Genomic DNA, 22,335 nt, shown 5'->3' with positions numbered 1-22,335 from the left:
GGCTCCTTTCCTGGTAGGGGGAAAAATCCATCCCAAGAGACAGTTGAGTCTCTGCCCTAATTTTCCCCCTACTATTAAGGTCAGGGACTGAGGAGCAGGACAAAAAAAAAAATGCAGGAGAACTGGGTGAAACATCGGAAAGAGAGGAAAATGCACTTTTTCCAGCCTTCCCACCGAAACAGCAGAGCCACGATGACATTTTCCCCATGCGGCTTCACACAACAGAGCGGCTTTCATGCCTCGGCGCCTCCCGCCCTTGCTCGCAGTCCTTGCTTTCCTTTTGGAAGCCCAGACTCTATTTTTAATAGTCTGAGTGGAGCTGCACCTGAGCGTCTCGGCAGAGCTGTTCCCAGGGCAGGCCGGGGCTGTGGCATCCCCCGAGGTGGCACGGAGTGACTTCAATGCCGTCTGTGACCCGGGATGAGCCTCCCTGTAATTTGTACCCAAATGCAGCCCGGGATGGCTCCACATGGAATGGTTACCAACGGAGCGCTCGCTGCTAATAACAAAACCTCCCGTCTCTCCAGGTTCTGCATAACCGGATGTCTTTACGCAAATATCAGCTTTGAATGCCCTTGAATTCATCTGGAGCAGGAAAAACTGCTGCGAGCCCCTCTCTGGAGCTGATAGGGCTGGGCCACCGATGTGACAAAGTCCTTTTCATTCCCATTCCTGCAGCTTCTGGGCAGCCCCAGCTCCCCAGGAGCCAGAGGAATATCCGTCTCTGCTTGGTTTACAGTCCAAGGAATCTCGCTGATTCATGGGGTGGGACAGCCTGGGCTGGAAATTGGTGTGTCACTAGAACCAAACTGATGTGGGGCTGTGCAGTCCAGCCCTGGCCAGGAACCTCCCTTGGTAATTACCCGTTAATAATTGCAGCCTGTACCACAAAAGGACACCGTCCCACTGTTCCTGTTGTTGTTGGAACGTGGGTTCCAACAGAAGGGAAGAAATTTCCCTTAAATGGGGTTGTCCCAGAGTCTCCACAAGCATCTGTCTTAGGCTTTGCATTCATCACATGAGCTTCATCTTGCATGGCAGAGTAAGAAATTTACACCATTTGGGGCCAAATGTGGGACTGGTTTAACGAGGGGCAAAGGAAAGTTGGATCCTCTGTCTGCTGGGAAAGGAAGGAGCTGAGTCCCTATTCCAGGACAAGGAACGCTGAGCCAAGTACTCCCCCTGAGCCAAGGACCAAGCCTCCCTCTCTGCTCCACCAAAAAGTTTAAAATCCTAGGGTTTTGTCAAACTTGCAGTACTTCCCAGGGCTCCCCACAGCACAGGCCCACCTGCTCGAGAACAGGCAGTGGTTTAGCACAAAGAAACAGCTCTCCCACAGCGCCCGCAAAAGTGGGTGTAGAGCAACAAATTTGAGGTCTGCAAGGCTCTCAGGGCCTTTTTATGTTTCCCAGCCCCACAAAGGAGCTGCCAGGGTTGTTTTTCCCTCACTGCTGCTGCATTTCTGCTCCAACAAAAGCTCTCCCCTGCTGCTATCTTGCAGAGCAGCTAATAGCTTATTTCATTTATACTCAGCTGCACCAGCCCCGGCTCTGCTTTAATATCTTTTCAATTATTTCACTTTCAGATGACATTTTCCTGGTTTCCAGCTACCACTTACCAAACCGCTTGTGCTCCCCATTCAAGTGAAACCTCCAACAATGTTCAGTCTGAAAGCTTTCAATTCTTTCCTCCTTCAGTAATTGCTGTTTGTATTATTCTGGATTTATTTATTTCTTTTCTAGAACACTTAGAATTAATTTGTCCATGCTTTACATAATAAATCACCAGTGCTCCTAACAATCCATAGAGAAATGAGCATCACCCACCTTTAACAACAGTGAGGAATGAGTCAGGAAGGTTCGGTGACTTACTCAAAGCTAAATTTGCACCAAGCCCTGGAGTGAGAACAAAGCAACTCTGGCCCCCCACGTGTGCTCAGTGGGTCACTCCCTCAATATTATTTTTTGCTGCATTCAGGAGCTTTGTCCCCATTTGGCCGAGCAGCAAAACAACGTGAGATTGTTTCATTTCTCTGGCAGTTTTGGCCTTTCTGCATCAGTTTTTCCAACTTTCCAAGTGCTTTTGAAACTGGAGGCATCAGATGTTAAAGATATCAAAGCAGGCCCTCTCCTGCCCTGGCTGTGCATGTTCCTCTGGTGGAATTCTCTGCCACACTGACCCCAGGGCTCAAAAATGGGTTTTTATTTCCACGGGGAATTTTTCAGGCGTGGAGGGAGCTCAGCACACAGGTCATGTTGTCACTCAGTGGGACACATGTAAGAACATCCCATTTTTTAAATTATCATGAAACTGCTGTGAGAAGAAAGATGCTGAGGAGGTCTGGGAAGGAGAGCATCCAGTGCTGGCTGTGGCTGGAAGCAGGAGCCTGTCCTGACTGCCAGGTTCATTAGAGCTCCTGAAAGCCATGCTGGACACAGCTGGGAGAGGAACCTGCCCAGGGACACCTATTAAAGGAAAGCAGGACTGACACACCCTGGTTATAAATACCAGCATTCCCATTCCACAGCTAATTCGGGATCCTGGGCTGGGATGCAGCAGCAGAAACGCAGCCACCGCAGGCCCAGCCCTCGTGTCACAGATGCTCTGCTGAGCTGCTGCCCCATCAGCAGAGAAATCCCAGGAGCTCCACGTTCCTCCCTCCCATGCAGGCACCGAGAAGGGTTTTGGGCTCCATCCCTCACCTGCCTCCTGGGAGGGATGAATTTGTTATGGCTCATTCATCTTTTCTTGCCCCTGCGTCGAGCAGGGTTTGGTTTGCCAGATTTCCAAGGATTGCGGGGGAAACGCAACTTCTGCTGGTGTCAGACTGTTTGCAGTTTGCTGTGATTCCCAACCAGCTGTCCCTGGATGGCTCATTTTCCTCCGGGGTGGCTGCCAAACTTTAGGATTAGCTGCAGTGAGCAGCTGAGGGCACGCGTGGAGCCGGCCCTGGAGCTCACAGCTGTCACTGGGGAGAAATCCACAGAAAACAGCTCTGTGCTGCAGGCTGAGCAGAATTACACAGGACACATCCCGTGGCATTATGTGGGAAGGTGACCTCATCCCACAATTTCTGGGTCACTCCTGTGCTCCATGGTCCAAGTTAGCACCGCTCCGAGCGCAGAGGGTGGAGAACTCAACGTTTCTAGGAAATGTTCATCAAGAACTTTCGGTGGCAGTAATTGCACTTGGAGTAATTTAATAATCAATGGCCTTTCCGTGCTTCTTCCTTTTTTGTTTCCCCTGGATACTGGCATATGGTCCTTTCCCCGGGGAGCTGGATGGTAATTAATGCATTTTGTGGTTAAATGTTTGGACTCAGCATCTCAGGGAGCACGAGAAGCAGGGAGGGGACAAAGCAGGCATTGTCTGCAGGTTTCCCTCTGCCGTGGGTCCCCTCACAGAGGCACCGGGGGCAGCTTTTTGGGAATGCTGACACAGGCACAGCTTTCACCTCACTTCCTTTGGATCACAGGGAAGTTGAAGTGTTTGTCACCTCCCTGCCTTTGGAGGTGATATCTGAGGAAGGGGAAAAGGAAAGTTGGCTCCCAGGACCACACACACGACAGGAGTAATTGAATGCCTGACTCTCCCCTTTCAGCAGGAGGCTGTTGCCGTGCTCTGCCCGGGGTTTCTCACTGCCCTACTTTCCAAATTCAGATATCAGCCTGTCCTCTGCTGTGAGCATCAGGAAACAAAGATTTGGACTTCTTCCTTCTGCAGGAAGATACCTGGAAAGGATAAAGAGGCAGAGATGGAGTTGGGGCTGAGTGCTGGGAAACCTGTGCAGCACTGTGCAGATGCACACACACAAGGAGTCCTTCAATAAAAACCCCAAATCCACTGGTTTGAAGAGTTATTTGGGGAAAAATAAAAGCTAGTTTTGTGAGCCTGATTAAAATCTATATTTCCCCACCTTAATGTATAGAAGTTGCTTGAAAGTAAATAAATTCAGGTATTGTCTGTTTTCTTTTAAGGTTAGTCCCCAGGTGATTCAAACACCTGGGCTGATAAGGAGATTTGGTGAAGAAAAAAGCACTACATAACCTGCTTCTCCCGAAATAACAACCCCAGCTTTGCCTGGCTGAGGTTGATTAAGTGGTTAAATCAGCCACAGTCCCCTGCAGCAGCAATCAAACACCACCACCGAGGTTTCCTGCTGAATTCCCATCATCTGAAAAGCCTGGAAGCTGCCGGTAGCTGGGGGCTCCCCTAATGAACCCTGCCCATTATATCCCAGCTGGGATTCAGCACCGTAGACTGGCTTCTGTCACAGAGCTGAAATGCAGAAACTCTGTTTGCTGTGGGTTTTTAATGGGCTGCAGGTCAGAGGGACCCGGGGAAGGGGAGCTGAGGGAACGCAGTACTGGCTCTGTGTGCTGCCCTTTGTGTGTGGGGAAAAGGGAAGCAGCAGCTCCTTCCCAGCTTCCAGCCCCCCTCCCATGGATCTGCAGGGATCAATCCAGTCACAGCAATGACACCAAGATGCTTGATTTTCCCTCTGAGGTGCAGCCCAACACCAGAGAGAAAAAGATTCACAAAAAAACCCAAGTCCAACACAAAATCTCTTTATCTCCAGGCTGGCTTGATCCAAAGCTGTGAGCATTAGGAAAAAATTCTTCCCTGTGAGGGTGGGGAGGCCCTGGCACAGGCTGCCCCTGGATCCTTGGCAGTGCCCAAGGATGAGCAACCAGGATGGTGGAAGGTGTCCCTGCCCACGGCAGGGGTGGAACTGGATCATCTTTAAGGTCCCTTCCACCCCAAACCATTCCATGATTCTCTGATTCCCTCAGTGCAGGCACCTGATAATCCCAGTTTAGGGAAGGATTGTCACCTCCACAAATCCAAACCACTCTGTACAGCTGGGCACCATCTGAAGTTTCACATCTCTGCTCTGCTCTGCCTGTGGGGTGAAGCTCTGCATCCCAAATCCCCCGAGCTTTCCAGGAGGTTCTTTGGGCAAAGTCCACATCTGGGAGGGCTGACATTCACCCCAAGGAACAAAGGGAACACCTCTCTCAGAGCCACCCTGCTCCAAAGTGATGGCGTAAATGCTGATCTGACTCAAGCAGTGACATGATGAATGTGAGGTTTATTTCTTCCTATCTGAGTCACACTGGAAGGAGCCAGATTTTTTTCCAAGTACTCAGGAAAGGAAAGGAATTGTGGGCAGGACAAGAGGCCAAGATCTTGCAGTTCTACCAGGATTTAGAAATAATCTTTCTGATAAAATTATTTGCATTGCAGCAGCACGTAGAGTGCTCCAGCTCTCCAAACACAGGGACAGAAACTCCTCCACCTTCTCCAAACCTCACAGCCTGAGGCACTGCCAAGAAAATGACATCCCAAATCCCTGAGATACCCACAGCAGGATGGGGAACTGAACCCAAACCTCCTGAGTCACCAACTCAAAAAGCAGCTGCGATCCCCAGCAAAGCCACTGTGCCCTGCAGATGAGGAGAACAACAACAATCCTGCAGGGCAGGACCAAAGGGTTCCCAAATCTTCCCGTCTCTCTGCTCCTTATCTGCAGCACACGCTCGACCTGCTCAGGCTGAAATTCTGGTATTTCAGATCATCAGGTCCTTGCTTTTGCAATTTTAATTATCACCTCTTTACCCTGGTGGTTTGTCTGTGTAATGATTGCTGTAAGGCTCTTTGGGCTCCTACTGAGCAGCAATAAGAGCTGGTTAGAGCCAAAAACTTAGGCACAAACCCGGGAGAGATAATTGAGGACTGGAGCTATCCCTCTGCCTCCTGGCCCAGCCAGGGATGGCCAAACCCAGCCAGGCTCTCAGAGCATCTCTCTGAGTACCAAGGCTGTGGAGATTTTCCCCTTTTAAATCATTTGCTTTTATCCCAGCCATGAATTGCAGCTGATCAGTGCAGCAAGGTGGGCAATGGGATGGAAAGGGGAGGAATTGTCACTGAGGGGGTTAAACCACAGACAGCTGCTTCTCTAACCCTGCCCTGATCAGCTGCACAAGAGATTTCCATGATTCAGGTTTCTTTCACAGATTTAAAACTCATTCCAGATAAGCAAATGAGCAATTAGCAGCGCTGCATCTGTGATGTCATTAAAATTCAAATGGTACCATGGCTGCTCATTAATAGTGGGATGTGCAGTTGGAGAGGATAAACCCAAAGCCTCTGTTGGCAGCAGGGGGAAACCCCTCTCTCCACAGCCCCCTTCTCCGGGGCTTGGTGCCAGCAGGGCCAGCCCCTCCTCGGCCCCACTGCAGCAAAGTGGCCTCTGAGCTGCCAGAAGAGTCTTGGTTATCAGCACATTGCTCATCACATGAGCTTCATCGAGCCCTTTATCAACAGGAATCTCCCTTACGTCACTGGGAATGCTGAGCCCGTGGTGCTGAGGGGACACTGAGGCAGGAGGGGAATCCCACGAGGATTCCCACAGTGCGTCAGCGTTCCCAGCTCAGCGCCGACCCCGGCTCCTCCCTGCAAAAATCCCCCCGAGCAGGGGCCTGGATGAACACTGGCTGCAGCAGGGCCGTGTGGGCGGGGAAGGGCCTGAGCTGGGGGCAGGAAGAAGGAAGAGGAGCTGGAGAGGGGCCAGATCCCCACTGGCAACATGGCCGGCCTTGGGAGGGCTCTGAGCAGCAAAGCCTCGGGGCTGCAGCAGCTCCTGCAGCTGGTTGGGCACAGGATGGAGACCTTGGGGTGACTCAACTCGTGGGATGCAGTGGCTGAAAGGGTCTGATCCCCTTGGGAGGGGGGAAGGCTTTTATCCAGTGAAGAAATCCACCCTGTGGTGAGCTGGGAACCCACAGACCACTGAGACAAACCCAGCGCCTGTGGAGATCAATCATCCCCAGGGCCCTGTTCTCCCACAGAACATGGGGATTTCTCCCTTCTCACACTGCTCCCTTCACTTATCTCTGTCCTGGATAGCAGCAGGTGTCCACTTTCCCTGTCTGGAAAGAAGAGTTGAACTGAAAGCAGAGTCTGCCTGCAGCCACAGGGATGGCTCCCTTTATCCTTCCCCATAAATAATGGAAGATTCATTCACAGGCTTGTAATAGATTAAAAATAAATAAATAAAAAAGAGCTCAATTTTGTTTTGCCAATCATGCACTTAATGCAATTTTCCCTTCTCATCCCCTTGTGCCGGTGCCTGTGGACTCACAAAGGTTTTAATAAGCTGGAAAGGTGCCAAACCATTTCTGTCTCATTAAAAAAGTATCAGCACGGTGACAAAGGTAATTTTTTTCACATCGGTAGTCAAATCCACTTGCTGAATTAAAATCCAGCTGACAGGGAGACTATCAATTTTTAATGGGAGCTTCCTCCCTCCTGGAGAGGGGAAGCCTTGGGGGGTTACTCTTAAAAGAGATCCACATTTCTCACAACCATTCCATCAGCTTTGTTTTCATCTGAAGCTCAAGTTTTAAAGCCTGAGCGAGGAACTACAAAAAGCCCCCCTGCATAGAAAACCTCCTGAGAGCTTCCCAGGCTGTGCCCCCACAGACATTCCCTTCTCCCACTGCACGTGTGGGTCAGGGGCTGGACCCCATGGAGCTTTGTGCACTTGGGGCCAGCCCGGAGCAGGACACTCGGCACAGGTCAGGGGTGGGGACAAACCCAGAGGAAGCTCTGGCTGAGCAGATAAGGACCGCACGTGCTCTGGAGAGTCCGGCCCCCCCTCTCCAGGGGCCATTCCCAGCTGACATCGGCAGCAGAATTTCATGTACTTCATAGCCACAACAATTTACACGAGCTGCAGCTCTGTCCCTCCACTGAACACAAAGCCTCTGTGGGGGAACCAAACAATTCCCTACAATTCCCTTCCCCCCAGCGCTGCTTTCCCAGGACAGCTGTTTTCCGTGTTTTCTTTCACGTGAATCAGAAGGATCCTGCACTTCCAGGGATTCGGAGCATAATCCTCCTCTTGCCCGGATTGGCACAAGGACCAGCCCCACGCCAAAAGCAACCTGAGCTCCCCAGGATCTGCTGGACGAGGTCCTTTCCTGTTTCTCCCTGGGGTTCAATAGCTCCATGCAGGAGCAGCCCTGGCTCCAGGGGTCGCAGCCCCGGCCCGGTCCCTGCCCGAGGCTCGGCGCACAAAGCCCGCACTGACTCCGGGAGCTGCCCGGGGCGGCCGTATCCTGCCTTTGTGTGGGAGGAAGGACGCTCCGGACCCACATCCCTCCTGCCTTCAGCTCCTCGGCCCAGGGAAGCAGATGTGGGAGTTCAAAAGGATTCCTGACCCCATCCCGGGCTGGGCAGCCTCCCCAGAGCCCGGCCCGGAGGTCAAGTCCCACACCTGGTCCTGGGAGGTGTTGACCACACAATTCCCAACAGATTGATCCCGAATGAGAAAAAAGCATGATTCTTAATCTGCCACAACACGAACGTTGAAGATAATTAATGACTTGGTGATTAAAACACCTTGCACTGAAGGCTCAGTCTTCTCTCCTGCAGCAAACCCAACCTGTGGGGAGCTGCACTCCTGGCACTGACCCCAGCCCCCCTCACTGCCCCAGCCCCGGTTTGGGAGCCAGCACGTTCCCTCCTGCAGCACTGATCTTTAGGATTCTCCAAACCCCAAAAGAGGCTTGGCACAAGCCCAAAGCACGGCACAAAGGAGTGCGGGTGAGTCAGCCCCGCTCCAGTGCCGGCTTCACCCAGGCGCGCTGGGGCGGCAGACCTGCCTCACCTGCCCCGGGAGTTGGCTGGCTCCCATTACAAAATCCGACACTCCCAGCTAAGGAAGAATTTCGCAGCGTTTTCTCTCCCTGGGAGATGGGTTGGAGCCACACAACTCCCATTTGCTGCTCAGGCACAGCCCCTACACAAGACACCAGCAAACCCCAAAAGAGGCACTTTGTGGCTCTTGATTTTAAATAAAAGTTGGGAAAAAAGGCAAGAACAACCCAAACCCTCCTTTCCAGATCCACAACAAACTGATCCTTATCCCTTCAGAACAGCTTCCAGTCCATCCCCAGCCTGGTGAGATAGAGCCAAAGCCACTTGGGGATGTTTAGGTACAAACCTGCAGTGAGAACTGGGGACCCCTCTGAACATCATCTCCCTCTGTATATTGGTTGTTCTCCTACTTTAAAAGCAATTAAAATCAGCCTCACTTTTCCCAGCCATTTTCCCAAGGCTTAATCCACAATCAGGATGGGACATATGAAAAATTTCACCACCTGACTGCCTCCAGCCACCAAGAAAGCAAACACAAACCATCACAAGTGGACCAGAAGATCTCTAACCATGTTTGAAGCTCCCTGAGCTCCGCTCACAGCAGAAGGAAACGCTCTGGCTCACGTCAGAACTAAACTGAACAAGTGATAACAAAGCCAAGCACTTCTTTCCCCCAGAACCTGGCTCAGAGCAGCTGAGCTGTGTCACCCCTCGAGTGCCACACAAAGGAGTCCAGTTCCTGCTGGACTTTCACAGGGACTATCTGATCCTGAGCCAGAGGGAGCCCAGATAAGAGTGGCTGGTACAGGACATCCTCTGCCTCCAGCCAGTGGGGGGGAACCATCCCCAGCTGTTGTTTCACACCCAGCTGAAGGGACTCCAGCAGTTCCAGCCTCTTTGAACTCATTCAGGATTGTTGCATGAAGTTCAAAAGTCAAACTGCTGATTAGTCTGGGATACACAACTCCCCATCCCATTGTGCTGAGATTCAATAATCTTTTTATTATCCTGGAAGATATATAATTACTTCCAATAGTAATTTATGAGTAAGACCTTTAAGAGAAACACAATTCCATGGAATTGTCAGTGCTTTGAGACATTGGTGACATCCACAGTGGACTTCAAGCAGACAAATCAAGGGTTTATGAGATGATCCTGTAACAGATCATCAGTTATGACACACAACAGCTGGAATGGAACTCCACCAAAATACAGCTCTGTGCCCTGCTGAGCTGCCCCTCCCAGGGCCGCTTTTACACCAGCACACAGGGATTTGGAGTTTGGTGCTGCAGGAATGAAGTCAAAGTGCACAGAGTGCTCCTCCAAGCCCAGGTATCTCCCTGCAGCCCTCACTGCTCAGGGCATGGATTTGTGTCAGGTGAGGGAGGTTTTGGGATGGCTCCCAGCAAAGAACTCTGCCCTGGTGCTGGGATTTATTCCTGGGCTCCCAGGGAGCAGCAGCAGAACAGTTCTGTGTCCTGGGGCAATTCAGGGTAAATCCCTTGGCTCAGGAAGCTCCACACAGCACTCCCAGGCAAATTGCCAAAGTCACACAAGTGGAAAAATTTAACAATCCAGCCCTGAGTTTCTATAAGCTTGGAACTGTTGCACACACACACCTGCCATTGTCCCACCTGTTGACACAACAAACACATCTTTCTTCAGAAGCAGCTACAGAGACTGACCTGTGACTCACCTCAGCCTCACACTCACTGCTGGACTCAGTTCCATTTCAATTACACAGCCCAATTAAACTTTTTGTGGAGTTGGATACAATCATTACAGCAAGTCCCTTACCTAAACCCTGTGTCTGTCACTTCATGAGGGTGGCCTGGGTCAGGAAGCCAAAATTCAGCATGAACAGATCCAGGTAGCTCCTGCCTCATCACACCAGGAACCTGCAGGGTCATTTCTGAACTACAAATACAAGGATTTAAAAACAAAGAGAAGAGGTTAACCAAGAAGCTAGAGTGGGGCAGGGATCAGACAAGTTTGGGTTTGGATGAGGGGAGCTCAATCAGAGGATCAGGAGAGAATTCAGTGGTGTCATGAACAGCAGAGACACAGATGGAACCCAGCCCAGCAGAGATTCTGTGCTAAAAAGGGTCTTTGCAACAGCAGGGACAGCTCAGGAGAGGAGAGGGCTCATTATCCCATTTAGTATTTAAATGAAATGTTACTACTTGAATGGATAAGTAGGAAGGAATTAAAATACTAAGCGAAACACAATTTAGAAGTTATATTCTTTTTAAACACTGCATTTAATTGCTCTTTTTAAGCCTATCCATTTCTTATGGATAGGTGAAAAAAAGAGGCAGAGGGAGCACCAACAATAGGAACTCCAAGGGAGATGGAAAGGTGGAGGGAAGGTCTGGTCCATCCAGAGGTCCTTTATCAGCCCTGGAGGCAGGAGATGGAAATAGGTGTGAGGGAAGATAATCAGTGACTCAGGTCCTGAATGTATTTAAAGAACTTCTATTAGTGCTAAGATTAAAAGGCACTCAGAGGTCACTAAACCCAGGTAGAAGCAAGATTGGGATGATAAAGGAGACATTAAACCCTGGGGAGCTGCACCTCTGCAGGACACCCAGGGAAAATCCCAGTGAATGAGGATCAGCACGTCCCCAGTTCGGGTCTGCGGCTCCACAAGCACCAAATTCACCCAGATGGACTTTGAAAAATGCCTCTGTCCAGAAGCTTCTTGGAATTTATCACACATTTTTAGTAACAGCTGATCCTCAGCATTCCAGTTCTGGAGGAGGTTTACAAGCACTTGAGCACACAATGACATTCATGTGAAGAAACAAAAGGTTCAGCACAGAGGGAAGTGCAGAAGGAGCTGCTGTGAAACCTCCCCTCCCAGCCAGTTCCTGGAGCAGCCCTGCCTCAGGCTAGACCCTGCACAAGGGCAAGGAAAGACTCACCAAGCTGCACACTTCACTGTGTACATCACAAAAATAATTCAAAAGCACCTTCCAGAAGAACCTCAGGCTTCAGAACTGAGCTGATTTCAGAAACACAGCTGGAGTTTTTATAAGAATTCCACAGCAGCAACCCAGCAAGTTTCCAGTGATTAAAAGGGGGTTGGAACTGGGTGCTTTGTAAGGTCCCTTCCCACTCTGTGATTCCATGATTATGGAAAGGCAGGGAGTCCCCAGGATTCCTCAGATGAGCTCTCACACCACTGCAGCTCTTCTCCAAGTTAATCAAACCTGCTGTTCATTTCTTGCAAGGCCTTCAAACACTTGTTCTGACCAGCAATTTTCACAGCAAATATTGAGTTTGAGCTTCTCCATCCTCTCAGAGCACTGCCCAGGTAAGGCTGTTTGACTCCTGCTTGGCAAGAACTCCACAGGAGCATCACTAATTAAAGGGCTTTTCCTGCTCCACCAGGCCAGTTAAAAGCCCAAATTTTTCCAGAGCCAGCACAGTGGATCAAACACTTTCTCATCTCTGAGCAGCCACTAACCCTGCACAAAACAAAGCTGATTAGCAAATGTAAATGTCCAGATAAAAATAGCCAACATCTGTTTAAATTTAGAAATTTATTTTGTTTAATCCACAAGCTTTATATAGCTTTAGTTAAAAAAACAAAAACAAAGAACAGTGAAAACATGACAATATCCAAAGTTCAGGTTCCTCTAAACTTTCAAAGAACACAGCTCTGAAAGTTGCTCAGACCATTCCGAAGAACCGTAACGAGACAAGATTTATGAATGGGGCAACGACAGCTCACAAACAAAATTTATGGAACTGAAGGAATTATTATCTTTTTTTCTGGGTTTGCTGATCATGGAAACTGCCCTTTAAAAAAAGAACATAAAAATACAAATGAAATTCCAGTGTTCCAAATCAACATGTTACATCAATATAAACCCACAGTGTCCTGGTAAACAACATGCTTTCATTTATGTACCACTCTAAATTGCTATTCTTGATTGGCTTTAATGGAGACTATACAGGCAACAGTAGAAAGCATTAAAATAGAGATGTACTTCTTGAATTCTGCAGTGGTTTTACTCCTGGGCAAGCCTACAAACCACAAAGGTTAGTAGCATCATGTAAGTGATACAAAAGAACTCAAATGAGCCCCTCACAAATTCTGCTCAAGGCTCTGCTGGATTTCAAAGAAACGAGGGAACTGACGGTCATGTTTCAAACCTCCAAAACAAATTCCTACTGCTTCTAAAAAGTCTCACTCTAAATGAAATTATGCTGACTGTCAATGAAAGAATGTCACTAGTACACTGTGGACACCTTTTGTAATGTAAATCCATGCCCTTTGTACATGGTGAACCTCAACCTAGCAATTATTACAACAAATGTTATATTCTAAAGCTCAAACACATTTAGCAATTTGAAATTGAATTCTGAGTACAAACCAAATAAAATGTACATTATATCAAAGGGTTGGCCTAGGAAGGGGGGGACACCTGCGCCTTCCTCATGGACCTCAGGGCCTTCTCCCGCAGGTGCTTTTCGAGGTCATCCAGGTTGTCCTCGGGTTCACTTTCTGTCTCCTTCAAACAAACACAAAGAGCTGCTTCAAACACCCCAGGCCCGGCCAGGCTGAGCCCTCCCAGCACTGAAATCCCCACATGGAATCACACAGCCCAAATCTCACTTTGGAATTAGGGCAGTGGGAACACCAGCACAGCAGTGCACACCCACCCTTTACAAAGTCCCAAATTCTCACCTTTTTGGGCTCTGTCTCTGCTTCCTGGTCTCCCTGTGCTGAGGTGGTGTCTGCTGGAGCCACGGCAGCAGCTACTGCAGCCGCCGCCGCCTTCTCCTTCTTATGCTTTTTGTGTTTCTTGTGCTTTTTATCCTTTTTATGCTTCTTATCCTTCTTTTTCTTCTTCTTCTTGCCACCACCTTCTTGATCTGAATTCTGTAATAAATAATTCAACAGATGTTACAACTTATCTCTAAGGCTTCAAACTTCTCTGGCAAAGAATGGAACTGCCCCTGGGAAACACCTCAGAAGAGGAGGTGAAGATACCAAACAATCTGTTCTCTTCCCACTGGGAATACTCTGAGTTTGCACAGAGGATATTGACTATAAGTAAGTCCCCCTCACTTTGTAGACCATAAAACTCATGTACACTCATGAAATGGGACAGACTTTTCCCCAAAAGACTGATTTTCTATAGAACACCATTTTCTTTCACACCTGGAGATGTTAAGCTTGAAAAAAATATGTTACAAATTATTTTTAGAAGTTTTTAACTACAAAGAATGACCCCAAGCAGTTTTCCTCACTGTGAATAACCCTGGGGCTGCTCAGCAGCTCAGCCTTCCCAACCAGAGCCTACCCTGGAACCCAAAGCAGTTCTGCTTTACGAGCAAATACCCTGGCAGGTGATGGGCTCTGAGTTGGGCTCTTGGCCTTTTTTGCAGGTGACCAGTTTGCAGAAGGAGAGCGAGACCGGGCAGGAGATGCAGGTCCTTGGTGTTTTTTGGGAGCTGTCTCAGGTGACCCTGACGCAGATCGGGACGAGGACACGCGCCGGGGGCTGGGGGTGGAAGCCCTGGGGAACATAAGAGTTGCAGTCAGAGGTGAGGCACAGAACAAGGGAATATCAACACAAGAGCCAAATGAACACCTGTGCTTTAATTTGGTCAGGCTGCACTTAGAAGATTTAAACTGATTTAAAAAATAAATAGATTAATTGCTTTGCTGATGTGATTTAAAAAAGCAGAACAATCCAAGAGCAGAGTGGATCCATAATGCAGAGGGATAATGCAGCCTGAAGAGCTGTTAAACAACCCTGCTGCTGCTCAGAACTGATTGCTGCCTTTCTGGTTTAACCAAGTAATAATCACATTAAAAGTCAAGAGAACAGCAATGCTATTTAATTGTGCAAGGCTTTCAATTTAGCTACATTTTCCTTCTGAAAAAATTCATAATCCAGGCACTACACTTCTCACAGTCTGCTCAGAAAAGTAGCATCTCACTAAAGACAAAAATATTTACAGTTTTAGCAGTTTATCGTGAACACTTATGGAATTATTTCTGAGCCAATGAGAAGTGTTGGTCCCCTTCCACAGTTAGGTTTAAAGACAAAGTTAAGTTTTCTTTAAAGCCAGCAATTAAAGGGAAGGATTTGGGGAGACCTCGTGGCAGCATTCCAGGGTCTTATAAAAAGAAGAGGGGCTTATTATGCAGGCAGCACAAGGGGGAATGGCTTCCCACTGCCAGAGGCAGGGTTAGATGGGATATTGGGAAAAATTTCTTCCTTGTGAGGGTGATGAGGCCCTGGCACAAGGTGCCCAGAGCAGCTGTGGCTGCCCCTGGATCCCTGGCAGTGTCCAAGGCCAGGTTGTACACTGGGGCTTGGAGCACCTGGGACAGTGGGAGGTGTCACTGTCATGGCAGGGGTGGCACTGGAGGGGCTTTAAGGTCCCTTCTCACCCAAACCATTCTGGGATTCTATGATTCCTTAACTACATTCACTGCATTACAACTAAACAACAACCCCTCATCAAACCCAGAGCAGACAAGATGGGTTTTTTTTACTTTGTTTTCTTGGGTTCTGGCGTTCTGGACACCCTCCTGATGGGCCTGGTGCTGGGCGAGGGTGACTGTCTCCTCTGCGGCGACGCCGACGCTCCCCGGCGTGGTGGCGGAGGGCTGGAGGAGGGGTGGGAAGCTCGAGGCCGTGGTGAAGGTGAATGCCTTTTGTTTTGTGGTGGAGAACGTGTTTCCCTGTTGGATCTGCTGGGAGGAGACCCCTTCCTGTGCTTGGAAGATACGGAAGGGGAGCGCCGTTTAGCAGTAGGGGAGCTCCTCTGTTTTGGCGGTGGGGAGTGAGAGACTCTGCGCTTGGACTGGGGGGAAGGGGAGGCCCTTCTTTTGGGAGGGGGAGGAGGAGAAGCTGTTCTTCTCTTGGGAGGGGGAGATGGGGAGTATCGCCTCTGGATCGGGGGGGAGTATCTCCGTGGAGAGGGAGAACGTCTGCGCGGGGGTGGTGATGGAGACCTGCAAAGAGAACAAATGTTCAGGGGCCACCCAGGCATGGCAATCAGTCAGCAGTGCCCTGCAGTGCACCCAGAGAGGGGGAAAAGGACTCTAAAGTTCTTTAAACTTCTCAAAATTTAAACTAGAATTCTTTAGAAGTTCTAAGAGTTTAAAATAAAGCTCTTTAAAAGTTGTTATCCAGAAAGGTTGTGGTTGCCCCATCCCTGGAAGTTTCCAAGGCCAGGCTGGACAAAACTTGGAGCAACCTTGGAGCAAACTTGGAAGGTGTCTCTGCCATGGCAGGGGGTGGGACTGGATGATCTTTAAGGTCCCTCCCAACCCAAACCATCCCATGGTTCTGTGATTCCAATTCAGGATTGGCAGCAGCAACCCGATGACGTCCAGGCCATGCACCCACCACACCCAACCTCACCAGCACGACACAGCCCCCTCAGCTTCCCAGTGAAGGAACTGGGAGCAGAACCCTTTTCCCATGCCCAGAGGAGTCCCCAAGCCCAGAGCAGGCAGGGGTTGCCCGTTGTGGTACCTTCGGCGAGGTGGGGATGGGGAGCGGCGGCGCCGGGGCGGCGGCGCCGGGGAAGGGGAGCGGCGCCGGCGCGCGGGGGGCGGCGAGGGGCTCCTCCTCCTCCTGCTGCAGAAAACAGGGACTGATCAGGAAACTGCCAGCTGAGCCACCAGCTGATTCATGCTCTGCTTCCACTACACAAAATCTGCTCCTTCATGCACCTTAACATGGAATTCTACTGGGAGCACTATGGAAAGAAAAGTACTTAAATCTTTCTTAAGAGTGTGAGACGATGAGCGTCTGACTGTGACCATGAGCCCACCACAGGTGTCTGACTGTGACCATGAGCCCACCACAGGTGTCTGACTGTGACCATGAGCCCACCACATCAGCCAGGACACAATTCCACGTCTGCACAACCTGATCCATCACCACCTTGTAGCCAGAGAAACGCCAAATGGTTGGAATAAGCGATGGATCACATGCTGATTTTGCCTTGGGTGGAGTTAATTTTCTTCACAGTGTGAAACTGTGCTCCATCTGAAATCCAAAATTATTTATTTCTCGAAATGCAGTGGAAAAAAACAGAGTGGCTCCTAAACCACAGTTCTCTGGATTAGAACTGTTCACCAAATGAGCCATTTTCTGCTTTGCAGGGTTTACAACAGACTTCTTGAAGGGGGAATTTTAATCCAACACATTCTTGCATAGAATTTTAAAAGAGAGGAATATTGGTAAAGTGAAATATTCCTTTTTTTAAAAAAAGCAATTAAGATAAAATGACTGGATAAGGGAAAATTGAGAGCAATTAAAAAGCAAAGCATCTCATTTACATTAAGTGAGATCTGATTTCAAATATGCTGGGTATTGTTCTCCAAGGCAATGAAACACATTTTTATAGATAAGAGTTTGCTCCAAAATACAATGTTCTTTTATGATCCAAAAAACCCCCAGCCTTCAAATGTACTAAGTGTCCTAATTAAACACGTATTTATGCAACAGGCAGTACGTGAATTCAGTGTGTTGCAAAACAAGATCAAAGCCTTTGAATCCCAACCTGTTTTCCATAGAAATGTTTGACAGGATCCATAATTAGGAAGGTCTGCATTGGTGAGGGAGTCATCTTTATCTCCTACATCATGATGTGTGCTGTAAGTATCTGCTAGCTAGGGCTTAATTACAGCCTGCTCAAGGGTCATTACATCCAATTAATAAACCCATCAAGCTTCCTGCACGTTTCTGTATTTCTAGATCAACAGAGAGCAAAATGTGTCACAAATAAAAAAGTCACTGCTGTTTTACTGATTGTCTACTTCCAGTAGCTCCAAATATCTCATGAACTGAGGAATGAGAGTTTTGAAAACTCCACAGTCATTTCTGACCCAGAAGATCAAGATCTTAATTGCTTGTTGCAAGTGTGCAGGAGGGTTTTGAGTCAGTGGCAGCAGGAACCCACCACTGCTCACCCAAAGCTGGGCGTCTGGAGCAAGGAGCCCCTGAGGAACACAAGTGTTCAGCTGTTCTCAGGCATCAGTGGGATGTAACAACATCAAAGTTATTGACGTCACAGGCTGATGTGAATTAACAAGGGATGAGCAGTGAGGGACACAGAGTAGGTGCTGTTCCTTCTATTTTTGCCAGTGAAATGGTTCCAGGTCCAACACATGAAGGAGCACATCAGTCTGAATTTCCCTCACCGTGAGTGTGCAAGTCTAAAGGACAAAAGGATGGCAAATGCTTATCCATGCCAAAATAAATGACAGCCTGTTTAAGAGATTAATTTCTAACCAACCTTTTCATCACTGGTGATTGCCACCTCTTTTCCATCTGCATCCTGAGAGCAGTGGAGGGAAAACAAAACAAAACAAAACAGATCTATCTGCCACGGATCTGAGGCAAAAATGAACATGATCAAAGAAAGGTCAGAGCAACTTTTGCCAAATGAGTGTAATGGGAAGGAAACCTTGAAAGAAGTCTGGGCAGAGTGGGCATGACTTGATGTGGATTTGGTGAGAGTTGCAGAGAGATAAACATTAAATAACAGGAAGGGATGAGCTGAGTTCAAGCAGTTACCGAGGGGAGGAATCCTTCTGGCGCTTGCGGGGCGAGGGGCTGCGCGAGTGCGAGTGCCGGTGGCGCCTGCCCACCTCCCCGTTCTTCACGTTCGACCTCTTGGGCCTCTCCTCTTCTGAGGAAGATGAAGAACCAGAATCTGCAAACGTAGAAACAATCACTCTCTGGAAAATGATCCTTGTGACTTGTCACTGACAGGGTAATGCTGCAGTTCAAACCAACCTCATCTCCTACAAAATGAGAACCCAAAATTTAAAAGCAGATTGATTGAAGGTGTTGGCTGAACTTAAGTGATAAATAAGTCTACTGGAGATGGATAAAAATGCTTGCAGTGATCTAACTGTCCCCATAAAATTTGGCTAGACAGATAATTTAAAATGTGAACTGCAGCTACTTTTTGAAACTATGTGGACAAAAATATCCAGGTGAATTTACTGATCTCAAGCATAAGAGTCCAAAGTAAAGGACAGATGATGCAATCCACAGCACACAACATTTTTGTGTGATGTTCAGAGTTTAGAAGCGCAATTTTAAAGATGCAAACCCATTAACAAAAGATGTAATGACCTTTAAAAGTCATACTTTTATTCCTCCTGAACAATAATTACAGTGACCTCATTATGAGTGGCAAATCTGTAATTAAGTTTACAATAGCCCTGCAGAGCACAGAGCAAATAGCTTTAATCTGTATTTGAACTTAACTACTTCCTGCAAAAGGAAACTACAAGCCAGTTTAAGGGAATTTCTGTGCTCCATACCAGATGAAGACTGTTGATTTTGCCTCCTGTACTGGCGCCTCTGTTGGACAGAATCTGCTGCAGCCATTTTGCCTCCTTTGTCTTCTTCTGAAAGGACACACAAGCACAGGGCATTTAAAACAAGGATACAGATTTGCCTTATGCAGGCAGAAGCAAAGTTATGGAGAGCAGACCATCAGGTATGAGGTTTTCCTCCACTCAAATCTTAGGATAACATAAGGTTGGAACACTTTGGCTGAACTTTCATTCCAAGCAATCTTGGATAGAATGAGGCAGTAGGAGTGATCATCTTTAGAGTTCTGAAAACTCTTGATTTCAATGCTAGACTTCCAGGAGGGCCCAGCACTTCACTGCCCAAGTATTTTTGACTAAAAACCCCACACCCGGGAGCAGAGCTGGGCAGCCAAAGCCGTACCTGATTCCGACAATTCTGCTTTCCTGGGTTTGGGTGCTGGCGAAGGAGACTCTCTTTTCTCAGTACTCTTATGTTTGGGTGCTACAAGACAAAATGGAACAGCTCAGCCGAAATTCACACTCTTCTGTCCCTACAAAATGCCCACGTGCTCTCAGAGGGAACAGAAGTCCCAAGCCGCGATGGCGTCCCTCACCTGAAGCCCTGCTGGGTGAGACAGAGCCGCGGCTCTTGCGGGCGCGGTTGGACTGCTGGGGGGTGGGCGAGCGGCGGGGCTTGGGCGGGGGGCTGGCAGGGGGTGAGGGCCGGTGGCGGCGCCGGGGGGGGCTGGCCGAGGGGGACAGCCGGCGCGTTTTGCGGGGGGGGCTGGACACGGGTCTCTTGGGAGGCTTCTTTGGTGGAGAGCGGGAGCGCGACGAGGACGAGGAGGAGCTGCTGCCGGACAGCGAGGCCGAGGAGCGTCTTCTCCTGCAAATCAAAGCCCACATCAGGTCCTGCCCGGCCACAGCGGGCAACATCTCAGCACAAAGAACAAAGAACTGCAGTTGTTTGCAAGCACAGACACTGAGCCACAGACAACAGCACTTCCCAAACATGGTGGACTGCCTGCAACACTCGGTTTCGAGAAGAGGAGGATAACAACCAATCTTTCACAGTTATTCTTAACTACAACAGTGAGCTAAAAATTGTTAGTGTCACCTTCACTGGCTTTCTGTCAATCTACAGGCTACGGCTAAGCTTTGCCCCTGGAAACAATTAGTTTTGGTTGGGCTCTCTAACTTCTGGGTGGTTAAGAGAATTGTCTGTGTTAGCACATGTGACTTAATGATCTCCAGAGCAGATCTGGGTAAGAGCTTAGTGTGCAAGGACACTAAAATGTTTTACACCAGGAGGTGAAAATTTCAGACAACTTAACAACTTAACAATTCAGAATCAATCTATCCATCCTTATGTTTTAGTCTTTCATCTTTACTTTGCAAATTTAAAAGGTAGGGCCTCAGAATTCTGCGGCAAAATTTGTGGCAAGTTCTGTTGCAATTGTGTACCTGCAGAATCCACCTTTGGCTGCAGAATTCCTGAGAACCTGGAAAAAAGAAACCCTACCTTGAGTGAGATAAACATTTGCTGAAAGGGTGCTCTTGTACATTTTGCAACATACATGTTTGATACTTTTCACAGTTTTCCCAGTAACTGTGTGAAATGAACATACTGACAAACTCAGGAAATAGTCATCACCTTGTCACAGAAAGGAAGAGAAGTGTTTCTTCCTCAAAAACAACTGCTGTACACAAGAAGCATCACTTTGATTCTCTTCCTATGAAAAGGATCAGAATCTGTTCTCTCTCCATGAAGACAAATGTCTATTTTGACACTGCCAAAAGCACATCATTTACTTTGCAAGGCAGCTAAGAGCTTTGCCTCTAGAGCAATTCTTATGCTGTGAAAAATGTGACTTTCAACACCAAAGGGCAAATCTTGAAGAATCTTAAGAGAACACGAAGAAGAAACATACTTCAAGTCCAAATTTAATTTTACGTGATAGAAATACAAGTCATTATTAAAAATTCCCAACGAGTAAAATTCCCAACTTGTTCTCATTTTTTTTCCCCAGTCAGGAAAGAAAAATACTAGAACTTAAGCAAAAAAGCCCTAAGAGTTATCATGTCAGCCTGTGCTGGGAGCTACCCAGAGCCATTTGAAGAAGCAAAAAAGAAAAAAGCTCTGAAACTGCCACTTTTCAAAAAGGGGGAATTTTCATCACTACCCTAACTCAGAAGAAATCATTTTACATCCGCAACTGTGTTCCCCCACAACACACTTAGGAAATGTGACACCACAGTTTTTCCATCACTCTAATCACACACCTGTCAGTGCTAAGGTGAGATGAACGAGGGAATTTTACTAACACAGCTACAGTTCCCTTTAACTTTGCAGGTTTAGCACTTCCAGCTGTCTCAAAAAGCAGGGCTCTTACCGCCTCACGGGGGATCTGCTCCTCCTGTGCCTGGGTGGGGGAGGCATTCTCCGGGGCGGGCTCCTCCTGCGTGGGGATGGCCGGCGTCGCGGGCTGGGTCGCCTTCTAGGGGAGTAAGACCTGTCACAATCAGAAATTCCAATGAAAAGCAACTATCTAACTTCCAGAGTTGAGGAAATCTATCCTCGGGGCACTGAGTGCAGAGTTGCTTTCCTCCAAGTGCATCGTTTTAAGGCTGTATTTAGGTGAGAATGCCAAATGTACGGACACTATCAGGGCTTTGAAGTTTAACAGTGTCACTCTATTAAGTAGTAGAATAATAAAAGAAAGAGGTAAAGGAAGTATTTTACAGCATTTTCAGCATCAATCCCAGGTCCTAAAGAAAGGCTACACAATTCTCATTATCAATATTAAGCAGCCCAATTCCTTCTCCAGTCAGTGCTGGTCACTGTGAGCATCTCATAAATCAATACAAACAAAACACTCCCAAACACATTTATACACCAAATGCATCTTTCTTATTTTGCCCAAAACATCCACAGTCAACACCTCTAAAACCATCACTAACCAAGAACATTAAGTGGCACCTTCAGCAGAAAATATTCTCAAACTTCACAACCAGCACCTGAAGCCCTACCTTGACCGTGATCTATGGCGCCTTCTGGGTCGAGAATGAGATGGAGAACGGGATCGGGACCTTGACCTGGACTTGGACCGAGTTGGGGATCTCTGACGAGTCTTCTCCTTCTCCTTCTCCCTCTCCCTCTCCTTCTTTGAATTACGTTCTGGTGAAGTTTCCTTAGTCTCTGGTACAGGTGGTTCAGGTTTAGGAGCTTTTGGGATATCACTGTTAAAAATAAGGACTTCATTTGTAAGCATATACAAACCACAGCCTGCACAGCAACATTTTAGAAGCTGCCAAGATATTCCCCTACAACAAACATTCTCCTGCCCGTTCTCTGACAA

At 48.2% G+C, this 22,335-nt stretch overlaps 1 protein-coding gene across 15 annotated transcripts in view; it reads right to left on the bottom strand.

The window, feature by feature from the left end:
* Positions 1-957: 957 nt before the first annotated feature.
* Positions 958-22,335, bottom strand: part of SRRM1 (serine and arginine repetitive matrix 1) — a 28,336-nt gene continuing 6,958 nt past the window's right edge. For 2 of the 15 annotated variants that reach the window (XM_053998601.1, XM_053998612.1), the window contains 13 exons: positions 22,007-22,216; positions 21,370-21,489; positions 19,591-19,862; positions 19,398-19,478; positions 18,983-19,069; positions 18,225-18,363; positions 17,944-17,985; positions 16,173-16,277; positions 15,185-15,646; positions 14,018-14,195; positions 13,361-13,555; positions 13,098-13,184; positions 9,721-10,581 (listed from right to left, as the gene is read on the bottom strand). In XM_053998601.1, the coding sequence (XP_053854576.1) occupies positions 10,516-10,581; positions 13,098-13,184; positions 13,361-13,555; positions 14,018-14,195; positions 15,185-15,646; positions 16,173-16,277; positions 17,944-17,985; positions 18,225-18,363; positions 18,983-19,069; positions 19,398-19,478; positions 19,591-19,862; positions 21,370-21,489; positions 22,007-22,216 (2,044 nt within the window). In that variant the 3' untranslated portion in view covers positions 9,721-10,515. Of the gene's footprint in view, positions 3,732-9,720; positions 10,582-12,190; positions 13,185-13,360; positions 13,556-14,017; positions 14,196-15,184; positions 15,647-16,172; positions 16,278-17,943; positions 17,986-18,224; positions 18,364-18,982; positions 19,070-19,397; positions 19,479-19,590; positions 19,863-21,369; positions 21,490-22,006; positions 22,217-22,335 lie in introns of those variants that run through there. The other 13 variants (XR_008440584.1, XR_008440585.1, XR_008440583.1 and 10 more) reach the window with 13 other exon arrangements.

The sequence above is a fragment of the Vidua macroura genome, chromosome 25, assembly GCF_024509145.1.
Source record: "Vidua macroura isolate BioBank_ID:100142 chromosome 25, ASM2450914v1, whole genome shotgun sequence".
NCBI classification, from domain to species: domain Eukaryota; kingdom Metazoa; phylum Chordata; class Aves; order Passeriformes; family Viduidae; genus Vidua; species Vidua macroura.
The sequence above is the reverse complement of the archived record's forward strand: the minus strand, read 5'-3'. Positions and strand labels throughout refer to the sequence as shown.